Source organism: Neovison vison, chromosome 3 (assembly GCF_020171115.1).
Source record: "Neovison vison isolate M4711 chromosome 3, ASM_NN_V1, whole genome shotgun sequence".
Lineage (NCBI taxonomy): Eukaryota > Metazoa > Chordata > Mammalia > Carnivora > Mustelidae > Neogale > Neogale vison.
In genome coordinates, this window is record NC_058093.1 from 26656534 (window position 1) to 26675247 (window position 18714).

The 18714-nt window shown below is 40.5% G+C and overlaps 1 protein-coding gene across 1 annotated transcript in view; it reads right to left on the reverse strand.

Moving 5' to 3' along the window:
• Positions 1 to 1216: 1216 nt before the first annotated feature.
• The window catches only part of LOC122902283 (peroxisomal trans-2-enoyl-CoA reductase-like), a 32959-nt gene continuing 15461 nt past the window's right edge, over positions 1217 to 18714 (reverse strand). The window contains exons 5-8 of the mRNA XM_044241564.1: positions 14732 to 14828; positions 13587 to 13697; positions 7019 to 7130; positions 1217 to 2089 (exon numbers count right to left, since the gene is read on the reverse strand). Of these exons, the coding sequence (XP_044097499.1) occupies positions 2004 to 2089; positions 7019 to 7130; positions 13587 to 13697; positions 14732 to 14828 (406 nt within the window). The 3' untranslated portion in view covers positions 1217 to 2003. The remainder of the gene's footprint in view (positions 2090 to 7018; positions 7131 to 13586; positions 13698 to 14731; positions 14829 to 18714) is intronic.

Genomic DNA, 18714 nt, shown 5'->3' on the forward strand with positions numbered 1-18714 from the left:
GTGGGGCTCAATCCCAGGACCCTGAGATCGTGACTGGAGCCAAAGGCAGAGGCTTTAACCCACTGAGCCACCCAGGTGCCCCTGCACACCCAATTCTTAACATGATGCTGAGCACACAGGGGCTTAAAATTACTGAATGATTAAACTTATTCAGGAATATTCAGTCTATAGCAAAATTTACTAAGTGTAGTAGCAAGAGAACATTATTGAGAGGACACTATCATGAAATGTACAGAAATCCTGGGGAGTAGCCTTATAATTCTAGAACATAGATAATGGTCAGCTGTCCAATCATTAAGTTAACAAGAAGATCTAATGAGGAGTGGTAGCTACGTCTCATGCTATGTGGGGTGGCCTTCATGCCTTACGTAGAAATAAACATGCGACAACATCATGGAGAACTGTGGGGTTGTTTTCGGTTATGAGCATGAGGAAATTTGAAAAGGAAGCCCTCCCTGCCTCTTTGTCTTCCACACCAACCAATGTTAGGGTTAACCTATGGCTTGAATGCTTAGCAACTACGATATTATCGTATCCAGAAGGCCATTTTCAAGTGTTTTCTAGAAGGAAAAGATTTCTGATCTTTCCCTGTGAATAGCACAGACACAAAATGTACAGTAGTGTGTGTCCTCTCAGGGGCGACTCTGCACTTGGGCTCACCCAAGAGTGAGCATCTCTTTCATGCTGCCCCCAACAGGCATCTAGTTAGCCTCACCCTGGTCCCGGCCCCATGTGGGAGCCTCATAAAATGGCAGATTTGTGGGTCCCTTCCCGGAGCATGGAAAATTACATATAGCGGTCGCCAACTTAACGATAGTTTGACGAGATTTTTCAACTTCACTGTGGTGTGAAAGTGAAAAGACTTTCAGCAGGAATTACAGACCATTCTGCACCCATACAGCCGTTCTGGTTTTCACTTTCAGCACAGTATTCACTAAATTACTTGAGATATTCAACACTTCAGTGTAACGTAGGCTTTGTGTGAGATGATCTTGACCAACTGTTGGCTAACGTAAGTGTTCTGGGCATGTTGAAGGGAGACGAGGCTAAGTGACTGATTTTCAATAAGCTGGGTGCATTAAATCCATTTTTGGCTTAATGCTATTATCAACTAACAGTGGGGTTATCAGGACATGACCCCTTTTTAAGCCAAGGAAGATCTGTACTTTGCACTGAGAATAAAGAAAAGAAAATATCTACTTGACTTCAAGAGGGAATAAGTCAATCAAAAGATGTTTAATTAATACAAAAAATGAATGTACATAATTTATAAAAGGCATTTCAGAAGTTGGGATCATTGCCCAAACAAGTCAAGTGAAGGTAGGATACTGAACCCTAATTTGCATAACATTTCATTTAAAATTCTTGTTTTGCATACAAAAAGAGAAACATGAAGAAAAGGGAATAATTTAGATTGGAAATCAAGACACAAATGAAATACTTCCAAGAAATGCTGCACATGACTTTACTTCTCTTCTGATTCAAGAGGCTTTATGCAAATCTAACTTCATGAACAAAACAAATCATCATCGATTATTATCATAAAGCTTTATGGCTCCAAAAGCATGAGACCCACCACGAGACATGAATCACTGTATATCTCTATACACTGTATATCTTCTATATACAGAGTTTTAAGAATCATCCAGAGGCCAGGTTTACTGCCCACCAAATATTAAAACCTTTTTGGGAGATCATGATACCTCTATGAATAATTTGAAATGATTTCATTTTTCAATTAGCTTGCTTAGAAATGAAAGGCGTCATCATAAAGTATGTTAAGCCCATTCCTAAAACAGAAATCTTTAATCACAGGCTAAACAGTGTTGTTTGGGGCTTAAACAGGCATTATTTCAAGAACAGTTTTTGCATAGGCATGACTGGTAACATTAAAAGCAGAAAGTGATAGTTCCCTTCATATTATCAGCTCCTAGAAAGTACCAAAGTGCATTCTTGAGATATTAAGGCATTTGGAGACAAAAGACACGTGTAGTTTCCTTAGCTTAGAGCTTGCTTTTACTCTTGAAATCCTCCTTCATCTGTTTGATGACAGAAAGGTCCCCTGGTCCGTCAGGCCAGTTGTCGTGGTCTGGTGAGTAAGCGGAAAAGCTCACGTCAAGCATAAATCTATTAACCTCCTTCATCATCTTAGTTTCCAGCAGACTCCCTTCTTATTTTCCCTGGTTCACCCCTTTTCTTTTCTCGGCAAGAAAAAAGAAATCATTAGGACAACTGGCAAAGGTCCTGAGAAAATCCTGGTTTGGAATCCCAGCCCTGCCAGGTACCAGCATTTCCAAGTTTGGAGAGGTTCCTCCTCCTGAGCCTGTTTTCCTGGGGTGGGGTGGGGGGAGGGCGGTGGTTGCTAACAACATCTGCTCTTCTGAAGTTGTGAAAATTAAATGTGACGGCCTCTGCAGAGTGCTCGGCGCACTGCAGCCGTTCCACACGTACTATTTCCTTAGGAACCAGGATGACTTTAAAGCCGTGTACTTACTTTGTACCGGGCACACACAGCTGCCTGTCCAGCATCCAGTCCCTCATCCCCTCTTTCCAAGAGCCTCCACCTGCACTGGGGAAATCCATGAGTTTCTGGGGAAGTGGCCCCACTTTGACCTCCAACTGAGCTAAGTCATGCCTCTGGCTACTGGTTGGGGAGGGCTACACAAGTCAGTTGGTCCAAAACAGAGCAGGTTTCAGAATTCTGCTAGAAATGCTATAAAACGTCATTCCCCTCCCTTCTCTCTGTCCAGCAGGCTGGGGAAAAAGAAGCATGGGGCTTTCGGAGGAAAGGAAGCCGTTCTGCAACCAGGAGAGTCCGTCTTTTTTTTTTTTTTCAATTTATTTATTTTCAGAAAAACAGTATTCATTATTTTTTCACCACACCCAGTGCTCCATGCAATCCGTGCCCTCTGTAATACCCACCACCTGGTACCCCAACCTCCCATCCCCCCGCCACTTCAAACCCCTCAGATTGTTTTTCAGAGTCCATAGTCTCTCGTGATTCACCTCCCCTTCCAATTTACCCCAACTCCCTTCTCCTCTCTAACACCCCTTGTCCTCCATGATATTTGTTATGCTCCACAAATAAGTGAAACCATATGATAATTGACTCTCTCTCCTTGACTTATTTCACTCAGCATCATCTCTTCCAGTCCCGTCCATGTTGCTACAAAAGTTGGGTATTCATCCTTTCTGAGGGAGGCATAATACTCCATAGTGTATATGGACCACATCTTCCTTATCCATTTGTCCATTGAAGGGCATCTTGGTTCATTCCATAGTTTGGCGACCGTGGCCACTGCTGCTATAAACATTGGGGTACAGATGGCCATTCTTTTCACGACATCTGTATCCTTGGGGTAAATACCCAGGAGTGCAATTGCAGGGTCATAGGGAAGCTCTATTTTTAATTTCTTGAGGAATCTCCACACTGTTCTCCAAAGAGGCTGCACCAACTTGCATTCCCACCAACAGTGTAAGAGGGTTCCCCTTTAGGAGAGTCTGTCTTAAGAGAAAGCCAACACCACAGAAGCAAAAACAGAGGGAAAAGAAAAAAACAAAACATTGCCCCCAAAGAGCTCAATGAGCGGATAATTTAAGTCTAGCAGACCGTTCAGTTACGGGCCAATAAATGCCTTTCCTGCTCAGGCCAGTATGAGCTACAGCTAAAAATGTGCTGACACAAGGCTTTAAATGTGCATTATCTAATTTAACGCTTCCAACCGTTTACCCAATAAATGCTGTAAGTGACCCCGCTTACAGAAAGGAAAAGAGATGCCTACAGATATTAATTTTCCCAGGACTTGTCACTCCTGGGCTGGCAATCTTAAAGAAAACATAGGACGAAAGGCTCAGTATTCCCACTCATGGTGGGGTGGGGGCAGAAGTATATTCTTTTTTTTTTTTTTTTTTAAGATTTTGTTTATTTGTCAGAGAGAGAGGGAGCACAAGCAGCGGGAGCATTAAGCAGAATAGTCAGAGGAAGAAGCAGACTCCCTGCTGTGCCCGATGTGAGACTCCATCCTAGGACCCTGGGATCATGACCTGAGCTGAAGGCAGCTGCTTAACCAACTGAGTCCCCCAGGCATCCCTCGGTGGTGGAGGGAGAATATTCTTGAAAAACTGCTGTAGCTGATTTCACCAAAAACTTAAAATAAAATCTCTACACTAATAAATACAGTGTTTGAGGCGCTTGGGTGGCTCAGTCGGGTGAGTGTCCGACTCTTGATTTTGGCTCAGGTCATGATCTCAGGGTCCTGAGATGGAGCCCAGCATTGGGCTCAGCAGGGAGTCTGCTTGGAGATTCTCCCTCTCCCTTCCCCCTGCTCACTCTCTCTAGTGTAAATAAATAAAATCTTAAAAAAAAAAAAAAACAGCGTTGGAATTAATAAGGAAAATCTTTCACTGGTGGCCTGGAGAAGCCACTCTCTGGAGTTCCTTTCCCTTTCTAAACGGAATCGACAAATACCCTCAGCACCACTGGGGAGAAAAGTGGCCACTTTAACTACTATGTGAAAATGGTATTGTACAGCATGGAGGTGTTTCTGTCTTTCTAACCAGGTGCCTTAAAACCATCGTATCTGGGGCACCTGGGTGGCTCAGTGGGTTAAAGCCTCTGCCTTTGACTCGGGTCATGATCCCAGGGTCCTGGGATTGAGCCTGCCATTGGGCTCTCTGCTCAGTGGGAAGCCTGCTTCCCTCTCTATTTCTCTGCCTGCCTCTCTGCCTACTTGTGATCTCTATCAAATAAATAAATAAAATTTAAAACAAAAATGAAAACCACGATATCTTCTGCACATCACCACATTGATGTTACTTGTAAATACTAGTAAAGAAATCTAGATAGGAGGGGGAAATAATAATATTGAAGTCCCATAAGTATCATTTATTAATGCAAAGAGGGTCTGAACCCTGGAGTAGACTGTTTGTACACAAAAGAGTAGGGTGAACGTCGGTCCCTGATATGAAACTAAAATACACATGCAGGAGTCTGGAGTGGCCCAGTCGGTTGAGTGTCCGACCCTTGGTTTCAGCTCAGGTCTGATCTCAGGGTCATGAGATGGAGCCCTGCTTTGGACTCCATGCTTAGCAGAGTCTGCTTGAGATTCTCTCTCCCTGTCCTTCTGCCTGCCCCTTCTCCCATGTTCTCTCTCTCACTGAAATAAATAAATAAATAACTCTTTAAAAAAAAAAAACAAAACACATGCATTACCTCAACCACATTTTAATTTGCTGGTAGCCACTTAACACTCTTCAGTAACAGTGTGAATACCTTTGAATTTTATATTTGTGTGCAACGTCTATATTTGGCTGAGACTCATGAAATTACTGGTTTTATATATTAAAAATGGTTGAAGAAGGTATTCACAAACGACACTACAGACAAACAGCTGATATCCAAGATCTATAAAGAACTCCTCAAACTCAACACACACAAAACAGATAATCCCGTCAAAAAATGGGCAGAAGACATGAACAGACACTTCTCCAAAGAAGACATACAAATGGCTATCAGACACATGAAAAAATGTTCATCGTCATTAGCCATCAGGGAGATTCAAATCAAAACCACATGGAGATGCCACCTTACACCAGTCAGAATGACAAAAATTAATAAGACCGGAAACAACAAGTGTTAGAGAGGATGTGGAGAAAGGGGAACCCTCTTATACTGTTGGTAGAAATGCAAGTTGGTGCAGCCACTTTGGAAAACAGTGTGGAGATTCCTTAGGAAATTAAAAATCGAGTTTCCCTATGACCCTGCAAATGCACTATTGGGTGTTTCCCACAAAGATACAGATGCAGTGAGAAGAAGGGCCATCTGTACCCCAATGTTCATAGCAGCAGTGGCCATAGTCGCCAAACTGTAGAAAGAGACAAGATACCCTTCAACAGACGAAGAGATAAAGAAGATATGGTCCATATCTACAATGGAATACTTTGCCTCCATCAGAAAGGATGAATACCCAACTTTTGTATCAACATGGACAGGACTGGAAGAGATTATGCTGAATGAAATAAGTCAAGCAGAGAGAGTCAATGATCATATGGTTTCATTTACTTGTGAAGCATAAGGAATAACATGGAGGACACTGGGAGATGGAGAGGAAAAGTGAGTTTCGGGAAATTGGAGGGGGCAACAAACCATGAGAGACTGCGGACTCTGAGAAACAAACTGAGGGTTTTGGAGGGGAGGGAGGGGGGGTTGGGTGAGCCTGGTGGTGGGTATTAAGGAGGGCACGGATTGCATGAAGTACTGGGTGTGGTGCATAAACAAGGAATTATGGATCACTGAAAAAAAATTAAGTTAAATTTAAAAAAAAAGAAAAAAATGGTTGAATATAGCAAATTCCTATGGTTTCACTCAATATATATCCCAAAGATAATGCAAAATGGTACCGTAGCACCCTTCCCCACCTAACAGGTCTGAGTCTTCTGCTCAGATATATAACTCACTTATTAGAGGAACAAAGAGGAATTAAATCTTAAAAATACAGCAACCTCTTGCCTCTTTTCTATCTCCTCCTTATATATTCATACCAAGAATATTTTTCAAGGTTAAAAATCCACCAACCTATATACACAAAACAATTTCTTAAAATATATAAATATGTGCTATGATAAAAAATATTTAGATATTTTCTTTGGGAACATTTCCTTTAAAGATGCTTTCAAGAATATAAACATCTTGTACATTTTTTATGTCCCATGAGAGAAAACCATAATCCTCCCTGTAACTGCTTAAAATTTTTTTGAAAATCTGTGCACCTGCATGACTCAGTAAGTCAAGCGTATGCCTTCGGCTCAGGTCATGATCCTGGGATCAAGTTCCACATCAAGCACCCTGCTAGGCTGGGAGCCTGCTTCTCCCTCTTCCTCTGCCTGCAGCTCCCCCTGCTTGTGCTCTTTCTTTCTCTCTCACAAATAAACAAATAAAATCTTACAAAAAGAAAGAGATTTTGAGAACTTGAAGCTGAAAAGGCACAAAGTTAGTGGTGGTCATTTCTTGTGGGCCCACCTGGTACATCGAAGACGTGCGTATACAAGGACTGGCCCCCGTCCACATCCACCAACTGTCCGGTGATGAAGGAAGCCGCAGGGGACAGCAGGAAGCAGACCAGTGGGGAGATCTAGAAACAGAAGCACACATATGCACACAGAAAAGCAGATGCTCCCCACCTGGGGCTGCTCCCCTGCCCAAGGAAACGCATCCCGAAACACAGCTGTAACACACAGTCTCTAGTCCGTGTGCAACCTGACAGATCACAGACGACTAACCACCTTTTTCTATTTGAGGCCCGTTGAAACAATGTGACTGGTGTGGAGAGATATGAAGGCGCCCACACAGTGTCAAATAAGCTAGACGTGGTGAAGAAGCTGAAAGCAAACACAGTGCTTGATTTTTCCCAGACCACCCAGTTCCTGGCACACCTCTCAGCATCTACTATAACTTACTCACCACACCACCATGTGCCTTTTATGGTTTTGCCCCTGACGTAGTCAATGTGTCTATGGAACACGAAGCTGGCATCTAGCCAAGGATCCTGCAGGCTGCAAGGCCAGGAAGGGAGACTACAGGAGCCTTGATGATTACAGCTTTGTAATACACCTTGAAGTCCAGAATTGTGATGCCATCTGCTTTGGTTTTCTTTTTCAACATTCCTTTGGCAATTTGGGGGTCTTTTTTTATTCCATACAAATGTTAGGATTATTTGTGCCAGTTCCGTGAAAAAAAGTTGATGATATTTTCATAGGAATTGTATTGATTACGTAGCTTGTTCTAGGCAGCATGGACATTTTAACAATATTTGTTCTTCTAATCCGTGTTAAATGGAACATTTTTCCACTTCTTTGTGTCTTCCTCAATTTTTTTTTCATGAGTATTCTACAGTTTTCTGAATACAGACCCTTTGCCTCTTAGGTTTATTCTTAGGTATCTTACAGTTTGGGGTGCAATTGGAAATGGGATCAACTACTTAACTTCTTTCTTCTGTCTCATTGTTGGTGTACAGAAATGCAACTGACTCCTGTGCTTGGATTTTATAACCTACCACTTTACTGAATTCCTGTATGAATTCTAGCAGTTTTGGAGTAGTCTTTTGGGTTTTCCACATAGATTATCATGTCATCGGCAAAGAGTGAGAGTTTGACTTCTTCTTTGCCAATTCCGATGCCTTTTATTTTTTGTTGTCTGATTGCTGAGGCTAGGACTTGTAGTACTATGTTCAACAGCAGTGGTGAGCGTGGACATCCATGTCCTGTTCCTGACCTTAGGGGACAAGCTCTCAGTTTTCCCCCACTGGGAATGATATTTGCTGTGGGTTTTTCATTGATGGCTTTTAGGATATTGAGGTATGTACCCTCTATCCCTCCGCTATAAAGAGTTTTGATCAAGAAAGGATGCTTTACTAAAAAAAAAAAAAAAGCTGTACTTTGTCAAACGCCTTTTCTGCATCTATTGACAGGATCATATGGTTCTAGTCCTTTCTTTTATTTATGTAGTGTTATCACATTGATTTGTGGGTGTTGAACCAACCTTGTAGCCCAGGATAAATCCCAATTGGTCGTGGTGACTAATCCTTTTAATGTACTGCTGGATCCTATTGGCTAGTCTTTTGGTGAGAATTTGTGCATCCATGTTCATCAGGGATATTGGTCAGTAGTTCTCCTTTTTGATGGGGTCTTTGTCTGGCTTTGGGATCAAGGTAATGGGGGCCTCAAAGAAGGAGTTTGGAAGTGTTCCTTCCATCTCAAGTTTTTGAAACCGCTTCAAAAGAATATGCATTAATTCTTTTTAACTGTTTGGTAGAATTTCCCCGAGAAGCCATCTGGCCCTGGGCTCTTGTTTGTTGAGACATTTTTATTACTGCGTCAATTTCCTTGCTGCTTATGGGTCTTCACGGGTTTTCTATTTCTTCCTGGTTCAGTTTTGGTAGTTTATATGTCTCTAGGAATGCACTCATTTCTCCCAGATTGTCTAATTTGTTGGCATAGAGTTGCTCATAATATATTCTTATAATTGTTTGTATTTCCTTGGTATTGGTTGTGATCTCGCCTCTTTCATTCATGATTTTATTTATTTGGGTCATTTCTCTTTTCTTTTTGATAAGTCTGGCCAGGGTTTTACCAATCTTATTAATTCTTTCAAAGAACCAGCTCCTAGGTTCGTTGATCTGTTCTACTGTTCCTTTGGATTCTATTTCATTGATTTCTGTTATAATCTTTATTATTTCTCTTCTGCTGGGCTTAGGCTTTATTTGTTGGTCTTTCTCCAGCTAATTTAGGTGTAAGGTTAGGTTGTATACTTGAGACCTTTCTTGTTTCTTGAGAAAGGCCTGTAGTGCTATATACTTCCCTCTTAGAACTATCTTCGCTGCGTCCTAAGGATTTTGAACAGTTGTGTTTTCATTTTCATTTGTTTCCATGATTTTTGAAAGTCTTCTTTAATTTCCTGGTTGACCCACTCATTCTTTAGTAGGATGCTCTTTAGCCTCCATGTATTTGAGTTCTTTTCAAATTTCCACTTGTGATTAAGTTCCAGTTTCAAAGCATTGGGTCTGAAAATATGCATGGAATGACCCCTATCTTCCGGTACTAGTTGAGTCCTGATTTGTGACCAGGTATGTGATCTATTCTGGGGAATGTTCCATGAGCGCTTGGGAAGAATGTATATTCTGTTGCTTTAAGATGGAGTGTTTTGAATAGATCTGTGAGGTCCAGCTGGTTTAGTGTGTCATTCATAGCCTTGTTTCCTTGTTTATCTTCTATTGGATCATCTGTCCATTACAGTGATGGGGGGCAATAATATCTCCTACTATTATTATTGATTTTTTAATTTTGTTATTAATTGGCTTATATAATTGGCTGCTCCCATGTAGGAGTATAAATGTTTACAATTGTTAGATCTTCTTGTTGGATAGGCCCTTTAATTATAATACAGCAACCTTCCTCATCTTTTATTACAGTCTTCAGTTTGAAATCTACTTTGATATAAGGATTGCCACCCCAGCTTTCTTTTGATGTCTATTAGCACAATGAATGACTTTCCACCCCTCGCTTTAAATCTGGAGGTGTCTTTGGGTATAAAATGACTCTCCTGCTGATAACATATCGACAGATCTTGCTTTTTTATCCAATCTGATACCCCGTGTCTTTTGATTTAGCCCATTTACAGAGTAACCATGGAAATATATTAATTTAGTGCTATTGTATTACCTGTAAAGTCACTGTTTCTGTATATTGATTCTGTTCCTTTCTGGTCTATGTCACTTTTAAGCTCTCTTGATGTTTAAAAGATCCCCTTTAATATTTCTTGCAGGGCTGGTTTGGTGATCACAAATTCTTTTAGTTTCTGTTTGTCCTGGAAGATTTTTATCTTTCCTTCTATTTTGAATGACATCCTTGTTGAAAAAATATTCTTGACTGCATGTTCTCAATTAGCACCCTCAATGTATCATTCCAATCCTTTCTTGCCTGCCAGGTCTCTGTGGATAGGTCTGCTGCTCATCTAATGTTTCTACCCTTGTAGGTTATGGACCTCTCGTCTGGGGCTGCTTTCAGGACATTTTTTGTCTCTGAGATGTGCGAGATTCACTGTTATATACTGAGGTGTTGATCTATTTCTATTGATTTTGAGGGGGCTTCCCTGCATCTGCTGGACTTGAATGTGTGTTTCCTTCCCCAGATCAGGGAAGTTCTCAGCTCTAATTTGCTCCAATATACCTTCTGCACCCTCCTCTCTTTCCTCTTCTTCTGAGATCCCAACTATTCTAATATTGTTTTGCTTTATGGTATCACTTCTCTCTCAAATTCTCCGCCACATGATCCAGTAGTTGTTTATCGCTCCTTTTCACAGCTTGTTTATTCCCTATCATTTTGTCTTCTGTATCGCTAATTCTCTCTTCTGCTTCATTTATCCTACCTTAAAAATTTAGCCTCCATTTTTTATTGCATATCATTAACAGCCCCTTTTATTTTTGACTTACTAGATTTTAGTCCCCTTTTTTCTCCAGAAAGGGATTCTCTCGTGTCTTCTATGCTTTATTCAAGCCCAATTAGTATAAGCGTTATTTTGAACTCTAGCTCTGACATCTTACTTATTATATCCATACTGATTCGGTTCCTGGTGGGCAGTACTGCCTCTTATTCTCTTTTTGGAGGTGAGTTTTTCTGTCTTGTCATTCCTGCAGAAAGTGTTCACTTTTCTATTTGTAGAATCTAGCAAGTCTTCTCTTAGATCTCTACTCGAGTTCACAGGTGTTCAGAATGAGAAGGGCGCCTACTTCTCACCAACTTGGACTCCTCACAAATGTGATCTTTTGATATTGTATAATGGATTATGTGTCAACATCTAGAAGATCTCCATAACTCGGTGGACCAGTTTTTCCCAAAAGAACAATAACTTATGTCACAAAATCATCTTTGGGTGAAAGATCTAATAAAAGTGCAAGAAACACTAGTGGTTTTCATGTAACAGAGTACGAAAGATTCATGGACATGGTTTGAGGTCAATCCACATTGCAACCCATCTTTAAGAAACAGCCACTCGTCAAATATCAAAGAAGAACATCCACAATTATCTAAAAAGACCATTAAAATGCTCCTCCCTTTTCCAACTGTTCATGTACATGAAACTGAATTTCTTCATATGATTTAAACAAAACAATATACAGCAACGTATGGAATGCAGACACAAATATGAGTATCCAGCTGTATTTTGTTAAACCACATATGAATGAGAGTTAGAAAAGTGTAAAGCAAGTGCAAAAAGTGGTTTTCTTTTGCTTTTTAATGAATAGCAACTTTTCACTAAAAATATTAAGTTAACACGTAATGTCTTTATTACTATTATTTTAACTGAACTGATAAATATTCCTTAAACTTCTCAATTTTGATTTTATACAGTTAATAGAGATAGTATAGTTCACATAAACAAAGAGAGTGCTCTGCCCAAAATAAAAATATAATCATATCACCTCCTTGATTAAAATCTTTTAAAACCCCTCTTAGTTTTCAGAATAGAAATCCAAACATCACACTTAAAATGGCCCATTAAATGTCTGATTTAACGGTATCTTCCAAAAACTTAATATGCAAAACTATTTTACTTCAAGAATTCTAGAAAGTTACTCCTGACACAAGAGTGCACATCTGTGTTCAGGGATGTTCACTACAGAATTACCACAATATCAGAAATATAAAAGGAATCTAAATATGCAACAGTAGAATCATGGTATAGCCATAGCAAGTTGCAGAAAAAGACATACAGCAGAATCCCAATCTGTAAAAAGGTTGGTAAATATGGGTCTTTTGGGGTATGCCTAGTAAATTTCTGTAAAGAAAGACATCAAAATGCCAATGAAACCTAGTTTAGAAATTAGAAAACTTTTTCTTTGAAGAGTTTAATGGACTTGCTTGTACATTTAGCACTTCAATATATGTGAAAATTATTTTGTATGTGATATGAGATAAGAGGCCTAGCTTCTTTCTAATTAAACAGCCAAGTGCCATAAGACTTATGCTAAATGGTTAATCCTTTCCTTGCAGATTTGAAATACTACTTTTTTCCTATTAAACTCCTTATATATACATGGTACTGAAAGAGGAGTACATTCTGTTCCACTAAATTTATTCTGTTCCAGTGTCAGCACCAGATACCCTAAATAAGTATGACATTTATAATACGTTTTGATATTGGGAAGGTCAAATCCCCCCATTATTCTTTTTCAACATTTGTTCGCTGCTTTTGCATTAATATTTCTCTAGACAAACTTTAGAATCAGTGTGTTTAATTCCAAAACTATATTAAATGTAAGCATTAGTTTAGGGAAGCTTGATATTATATATTTTTATTATTTATTAATTTGTTAATTAAAGTACAGCTGACACCCAACATTACATTAGTTTCAAGCATACAACATAGTATCTCACAACTCTACGTTATGCTACGCTCAGCAGAAGTGTAGCTACCCTCTGCCATTAAACAAAGGGAACCATGATTTTAATAAAACTGATTCTCTCCATTGAGGATTAGGACATGTTTCTATTTACTCTTTTTCCTGTTCTTCAAGAATAAATTTCTTGTTTAGAGATAAATTTATACCATGTAATTCCATTTTTATTATTATTATAAAAACAATATCCTTTTTCCATTGTATTTTAAGACTGATATTGCTGGCCTCTAAGAAAGCTACTGATTTCTATATACTTAAATCTGGTCACCTTCCAGAAACCAAGTATGGAACTTCACATAGTTCTGGAAGTGAAGTACGGAAACTTCACCTGATTTGGCTTAGGGTCCCGGGTACCAACAAAGGCCATGTGATAAAATAACATAGCTGAAAAGTGCAATGAAATAAAACCAGGATGTTCTTCATTCACACTGCATTCAGTTCTGGATAAAGAGAGCTGTGAGTGTGTAAGGCACAGAGCCAGAAAGTGTAGGGGAAATGGGCTGGTGGCAATAGGACCACTCATCTCTGTCAGCCTCTATCATCTATCAGAATGTGTAGAAAGGACACCAAATGTCACAGTATTACAAAGTATGAAAGAAATCAATTGGAATCAATGTTAGAAATATACATTACCTCCTCAGGAACTCCAATTCGCTTAGATGGGACTCTCTTAAAGAACCTTGCAAATGCGTTTTTTGCTAACGGACCGTAGTTTTCAACAGCAGTCGGGGAATAAATGACTCCCTGTGTTTAAGAATAAAAAAAGAACAAAATGAAGCCCATAAAACTAAATTTTAAAATCACAAAGACATCAAGGCAGTCATCAACCAACACCAAAACAGTGCTTAACAGAAAAGGCAACATTTCTAATATTAATTTTTCTCAATATCATCAAGGAAGTATAGTTAACCACGATTACAAGTGGATCATATGAATGTTCATTTTGTGAACTCTTCTCCCTGAATAACCAGCAAAGCCCTGTATTTTACCTGAAAAGATGTGTTCTCTAAAAACATAATTCAATGAATAGATCAGAGAGGCACTTAAGTGTGAAAAGGGGGGTGATAGAGGAGTCTACTCTGTTTTCCACCAGGATTCTCTGATTTGTAACAGAAGCCTGGGCTGTGTTTAATGTGAGACATGGAAAATACAATGGTTTCATGGGTTTTCATTATGGTAAAACCACAGATTAAAATGTTTGAATTCAATATAAATAAATAAAATTTCAATTGTTTGGGAATTCTTTGATTTGGCTCTTACTAGTTTCCAAGTATGTTCCCGAGACATTTTCTCTTCACTTCGAATCAATCTTTAACTTGAATTAGACCTTAGTTTTTTCTCTCTCTCCTAAAGAAGCATTAATGATACACCAAGAAATAACAACATAATCTGGCAAATATTCGTTCTCTAAAGCAGAGGTTCTCAATCTTCATTGTGCATTTGAATGTCCTAGGTGGCTTTTAAAAATACCAACACTTCAACTCCATAGCAGGGAATCAAGCTTATCTTTCAATATTTTTTAGACGTTTCCTAGATAATTCTAAGATACTGTCAAGACTGAGAATCATTGGCTTCCTTTCACCTGCTTGACACTCTAGTCATAAATCAAAGCTTCAGTCTCTCCAATTTTACCTATTTTTAAAAGCCTGTGTTTCCTAGTATGCAGGCATATGAACAAACACATCCATCGACAATACTAAGTGAATCAGAAAAGCATGTATGGAACGTTTACCTACAGGGTAAACGTTACCAGAAAAACGTATGGAACGTTTACCTACAGGGGCAACACAGTTGATCCTTACTCCACTGCTAGCCCATTCCACAGCCAAGGACTTGGTGAGGTTGTAAACCCCTGCTCTAGCGGCTCCAGAATGCCTTTAAAAGACAAAGCATAACAAATCCAATCAGCTTCCACTGAATGTTTCTCTCATTAACTCAAGTGACAGGTATGTCAGTGGCCTGTCAGATCCCCACAGGTATGTTCTTATTGAGCTGTTTTTTGGAGTCTTCGTCTGAACAGTGGGAAAGAAGTGGGTCCTTTAACAGTAAAACCAAAACACAGGTATCTCATAGTCAATTGTGTGTGACCAGCCCACACAAGATTCTTCAAAACACCATGACCATAAGAGAAATATTTTGAAGATCTTTTATTATGTAGAAAAATTAACAGATAGGTTATTTTGGGAGTTACAAGTGTGGTTATCTTTGAAATCAATTTTAGATGACAAGGCATAAGAAATTCATATATTGGGCTAAAAATAGTATCAGTAGACTTTCTAAACACACCCAAATTTATGTAAATTTTAATATATTTTCAGATACAAAGTTCAGGGGGTATAGCTCAGTGGTAGAGCATTTGACTGCAGATACAAAGTTCAAAATAGATAGGTCTGCATGGATATGGGGTCTTATGCACAAGGTACACTGTGGCTTAGAATTTCTAATTATAAGGTCCTCTGACCTTATAATATCCTCTGACCAAGTATGTCAGATCTGGGGGCATATCCACTTCTCACTAGAGAGGACCTACAGAGACCAACCTCTTTGGAGAAAACCCCTTTCTGTCCCAGTGTTGGCCACAGTAACCTTAGTAGGGGATTCCAGGCAGAAGACAACTACTTTGTCAGAATTACCCAAGAGATTCCATCGCCATCAGGTATGGCCACAACTTCTGTTGCTACCGCATCCAGCAGTCTGGGTCTATCTGTAGGACATGTTCCCTTGCCCTGCCTACCGCCCCCAATGCTAAGAGTGGCCCAAAAGCAACACTCAGCTGGAAGGATAATGGAAATTTCCAGGCTTCTCCACAACACCAGAAGTAAGAGGAAGTAGCAAGAATAAACATGCTTGATTGAAATGCAATCAAGCCCTGGCCCTCTTCTGTGAGGGGGAACTAGAGGTGTTTGTCCCCTTGCACTCAATGTCCTGATCACCAGGGCCACCACATGAGGTCCTGCCTCAGCATAGGAAAAGCCTCAGCAGTTATGTTGACCCCCTGAAGAAGAAGCAAGTGGCAGATGTTCAGAAGCTGGAGTAACGGCCAAAGAGAGACAGCCACTAGAACGGAGAGACAGGTGGAAAACCAGAGACAGAAGTTACTGAATTTCAGCATCTGAACCAGTTTGGTATACATGAGCAAGAGGCAGATGCAGGGCAACAGAATATGCCACTCCAAAATATGACAGTAGGAGCTCAGGACATGCCACCCAAAATACACAGCTTTGATAGATTATTTTGAGCTGTAGGCACTTGAAAAATAGCAAATGCAGGGAGAAGCTTTCTCTGAACTCTGCTTATCTGCCTAAATATAGACTGGGTTTCACCCAAAGGAGCTCGATTACCATAAATCCCCTCCCCAAGGGTTTCATCACCCAGGGAAGACTGCCTGTGGTCATATTTGTATAAAGACTAGAAGTTGACATCACACCCAGACACACTCTGTCACAAGCTACCATACCTCCCACCTATTTTTCGAGGGGGCCCAAACATCTTTCGTAAAAACCATTTGCTCTCCTCTACAAGGCCTCCATTGTTCCTCTCCTGTCTTTACTAAGATAGTGGTTCAGTCTGAGCTCTAAGCCACTCTTGGAACCTACTCATTTCTCCCTGGGTATCTCCCGCATACACATGATTTAAACATACAAATAAAAAGTCTTTTTGTCTTATTAATTTGTCTGTTATTGCAGGGGTCTCTACTAAGAACTCAGAAGGGTAGAGGGAAAATTCTTTTTCCTCCCCTACACAGTTTTCTCAAGCTTCACAGATGAAGAGAAGGACATTCAGTAGAAACTTAACACAAACAAAACAACATGTTGAGATTACATTTTCATACTCAACAATCTACCAGAGAAGGTGACAAAAAAGGGTGTGACGTCAGAAGTGAAACTGCTGATGGATGTCAAGGGCATCGGCAACAGGGGAGCCTGAGGCCCATGCTCTCCATCCTTCCCAGTTAAGGAGAGAAGGATGCAGTCTTCCTCCATGGGATTCAGATCTCCTAAAAGTGATACAAGGACTGAAAGAAGTTACTCTGGATCTCCAAACAGCACATCCTAATCTGCTTCTCTCTGAGGATAAACAACAACAACAAACATCAAAACCCAGAAAAAAACTTTGACAACTGTGAAGAAAAAGCAGAGAGTTCATTCAAATCCAGAGAGACTTATAGTTTATCCAGTCCTGTGCTCTGAAAGACTTGATTCTGGTGGGCATTCCTGGGAGGTCCAGGTGGATGAGATGCCTGAATGGGCCATGGGGGTTTGTGAAGATTCCCTTTCTAGGAAGAGAAAGTGGCTCCCATTGGAAGAGAACAGATACTGGACAATTCAGCTTCAGAGTGATGACTATGTCACACTAAGTGCTGCCCTAGTCACTCTTCTTCTGAAGGAAAACCCCAGAGGGACAAACATTTATTTGAACTATGAGTTGACTGAGATTATATGTTACCATTTCCATGACAGGTCTCACAGCTGTTCTTTCAATGACCCATTTTCTGAAGAATGAAGGCCTCGTTTCTGTATCAGATATGATTTAAAATCTCTTACAATCTGTACTGGAACAGATTGTGAGTGATAAACTGTCTTGAAGGTTGTCACAATGCCTCACTGTCTTCCTCTGATTTATAATAGGAAGCAGAAGGATGCATGACTCTCCATGAATATAGCACCAACCAATTTTTTCAATGCTTCTACAACCTAAATACATAACACCATACAGCATACAGTCCTTTTCATCAGGCCTCTTTCACTCAGAATAATTATTTTGAGGGAGGAGTAAAGATGGTGGAGTAGGGAACCCTATTTCAACCGGTCCCCTGAATTGAGCTGGCTATCTACCAGATCATTCTGAACACCCAAGAAATCGGCCTCAGATGTAAGAAGATATATCTGGATCTCTACAAACAGCATGTCTGCAGTGCATGGCCTCGAGGTATGAAGTCGGAAGCCGTGATTCTGCAGGCAGATACCGGAAGATAAATGGATGGGGGAGGAAACCTCCATAATCTTGTACCAGGAAGGCAAAAGCTTCCCACACTGGGGACCGGGCACAGACTCACAGACTGGAAGCCAGGGAGAAAGGACTTTAGGGTAGCCTACCAGACTGGAACCTGGAACTACAGGGGTACATGTGTGAACTGGGGCACAGCTTGCAGTTTTAGAAGCACAAGGGGCAGAGAGTCCGGCCCTGGGAGCGAGGGCTGGGAGTTCTGCTGTGCAGCCTGCAATGCAGGATGCTGCAGTTTTTAGCAGCACAGACAGAGAGACAGTGTGGCCTGGAGGGCTCAGTGAAGAGCAGACTGCAATCTCATTGGTCTGGGACAAAGGTTTGGATATGGTCACTTCTGTTCTGACACTCAGAAGAGACGCATAAAGCCACCAGAGAACCAAAGCCCCTCTTCCCCCAAACCAGCTTTCACTGAGCCCATCCCCCTCCCCCAACAGGGGGCAGGGCAACTCTGCCCAAACAGGGTTGCCTCAGTAACAGTGTGGCAGCCCCTCCCCAAGAAGACAGGCTGAAAGAACAAGAAGCGGACAACCCTAAGTTCCCTATAAAGCAGGTGCATCTTGCTTGGGTTGTGGTCAATAATTTGTACTTTGTACATTTCCTCAACCACCCCTCAACAGAATGATTAAGAGCAGGAACCCCAACAAAGGAAAGAATCAGAGAATATGGCCTCTGCCACAGAACTAATACATATGGATATAACCAAGATGTCAGAAATAGACTTCAGAGTAACAATTACAAGGGGAAATCTAGACTT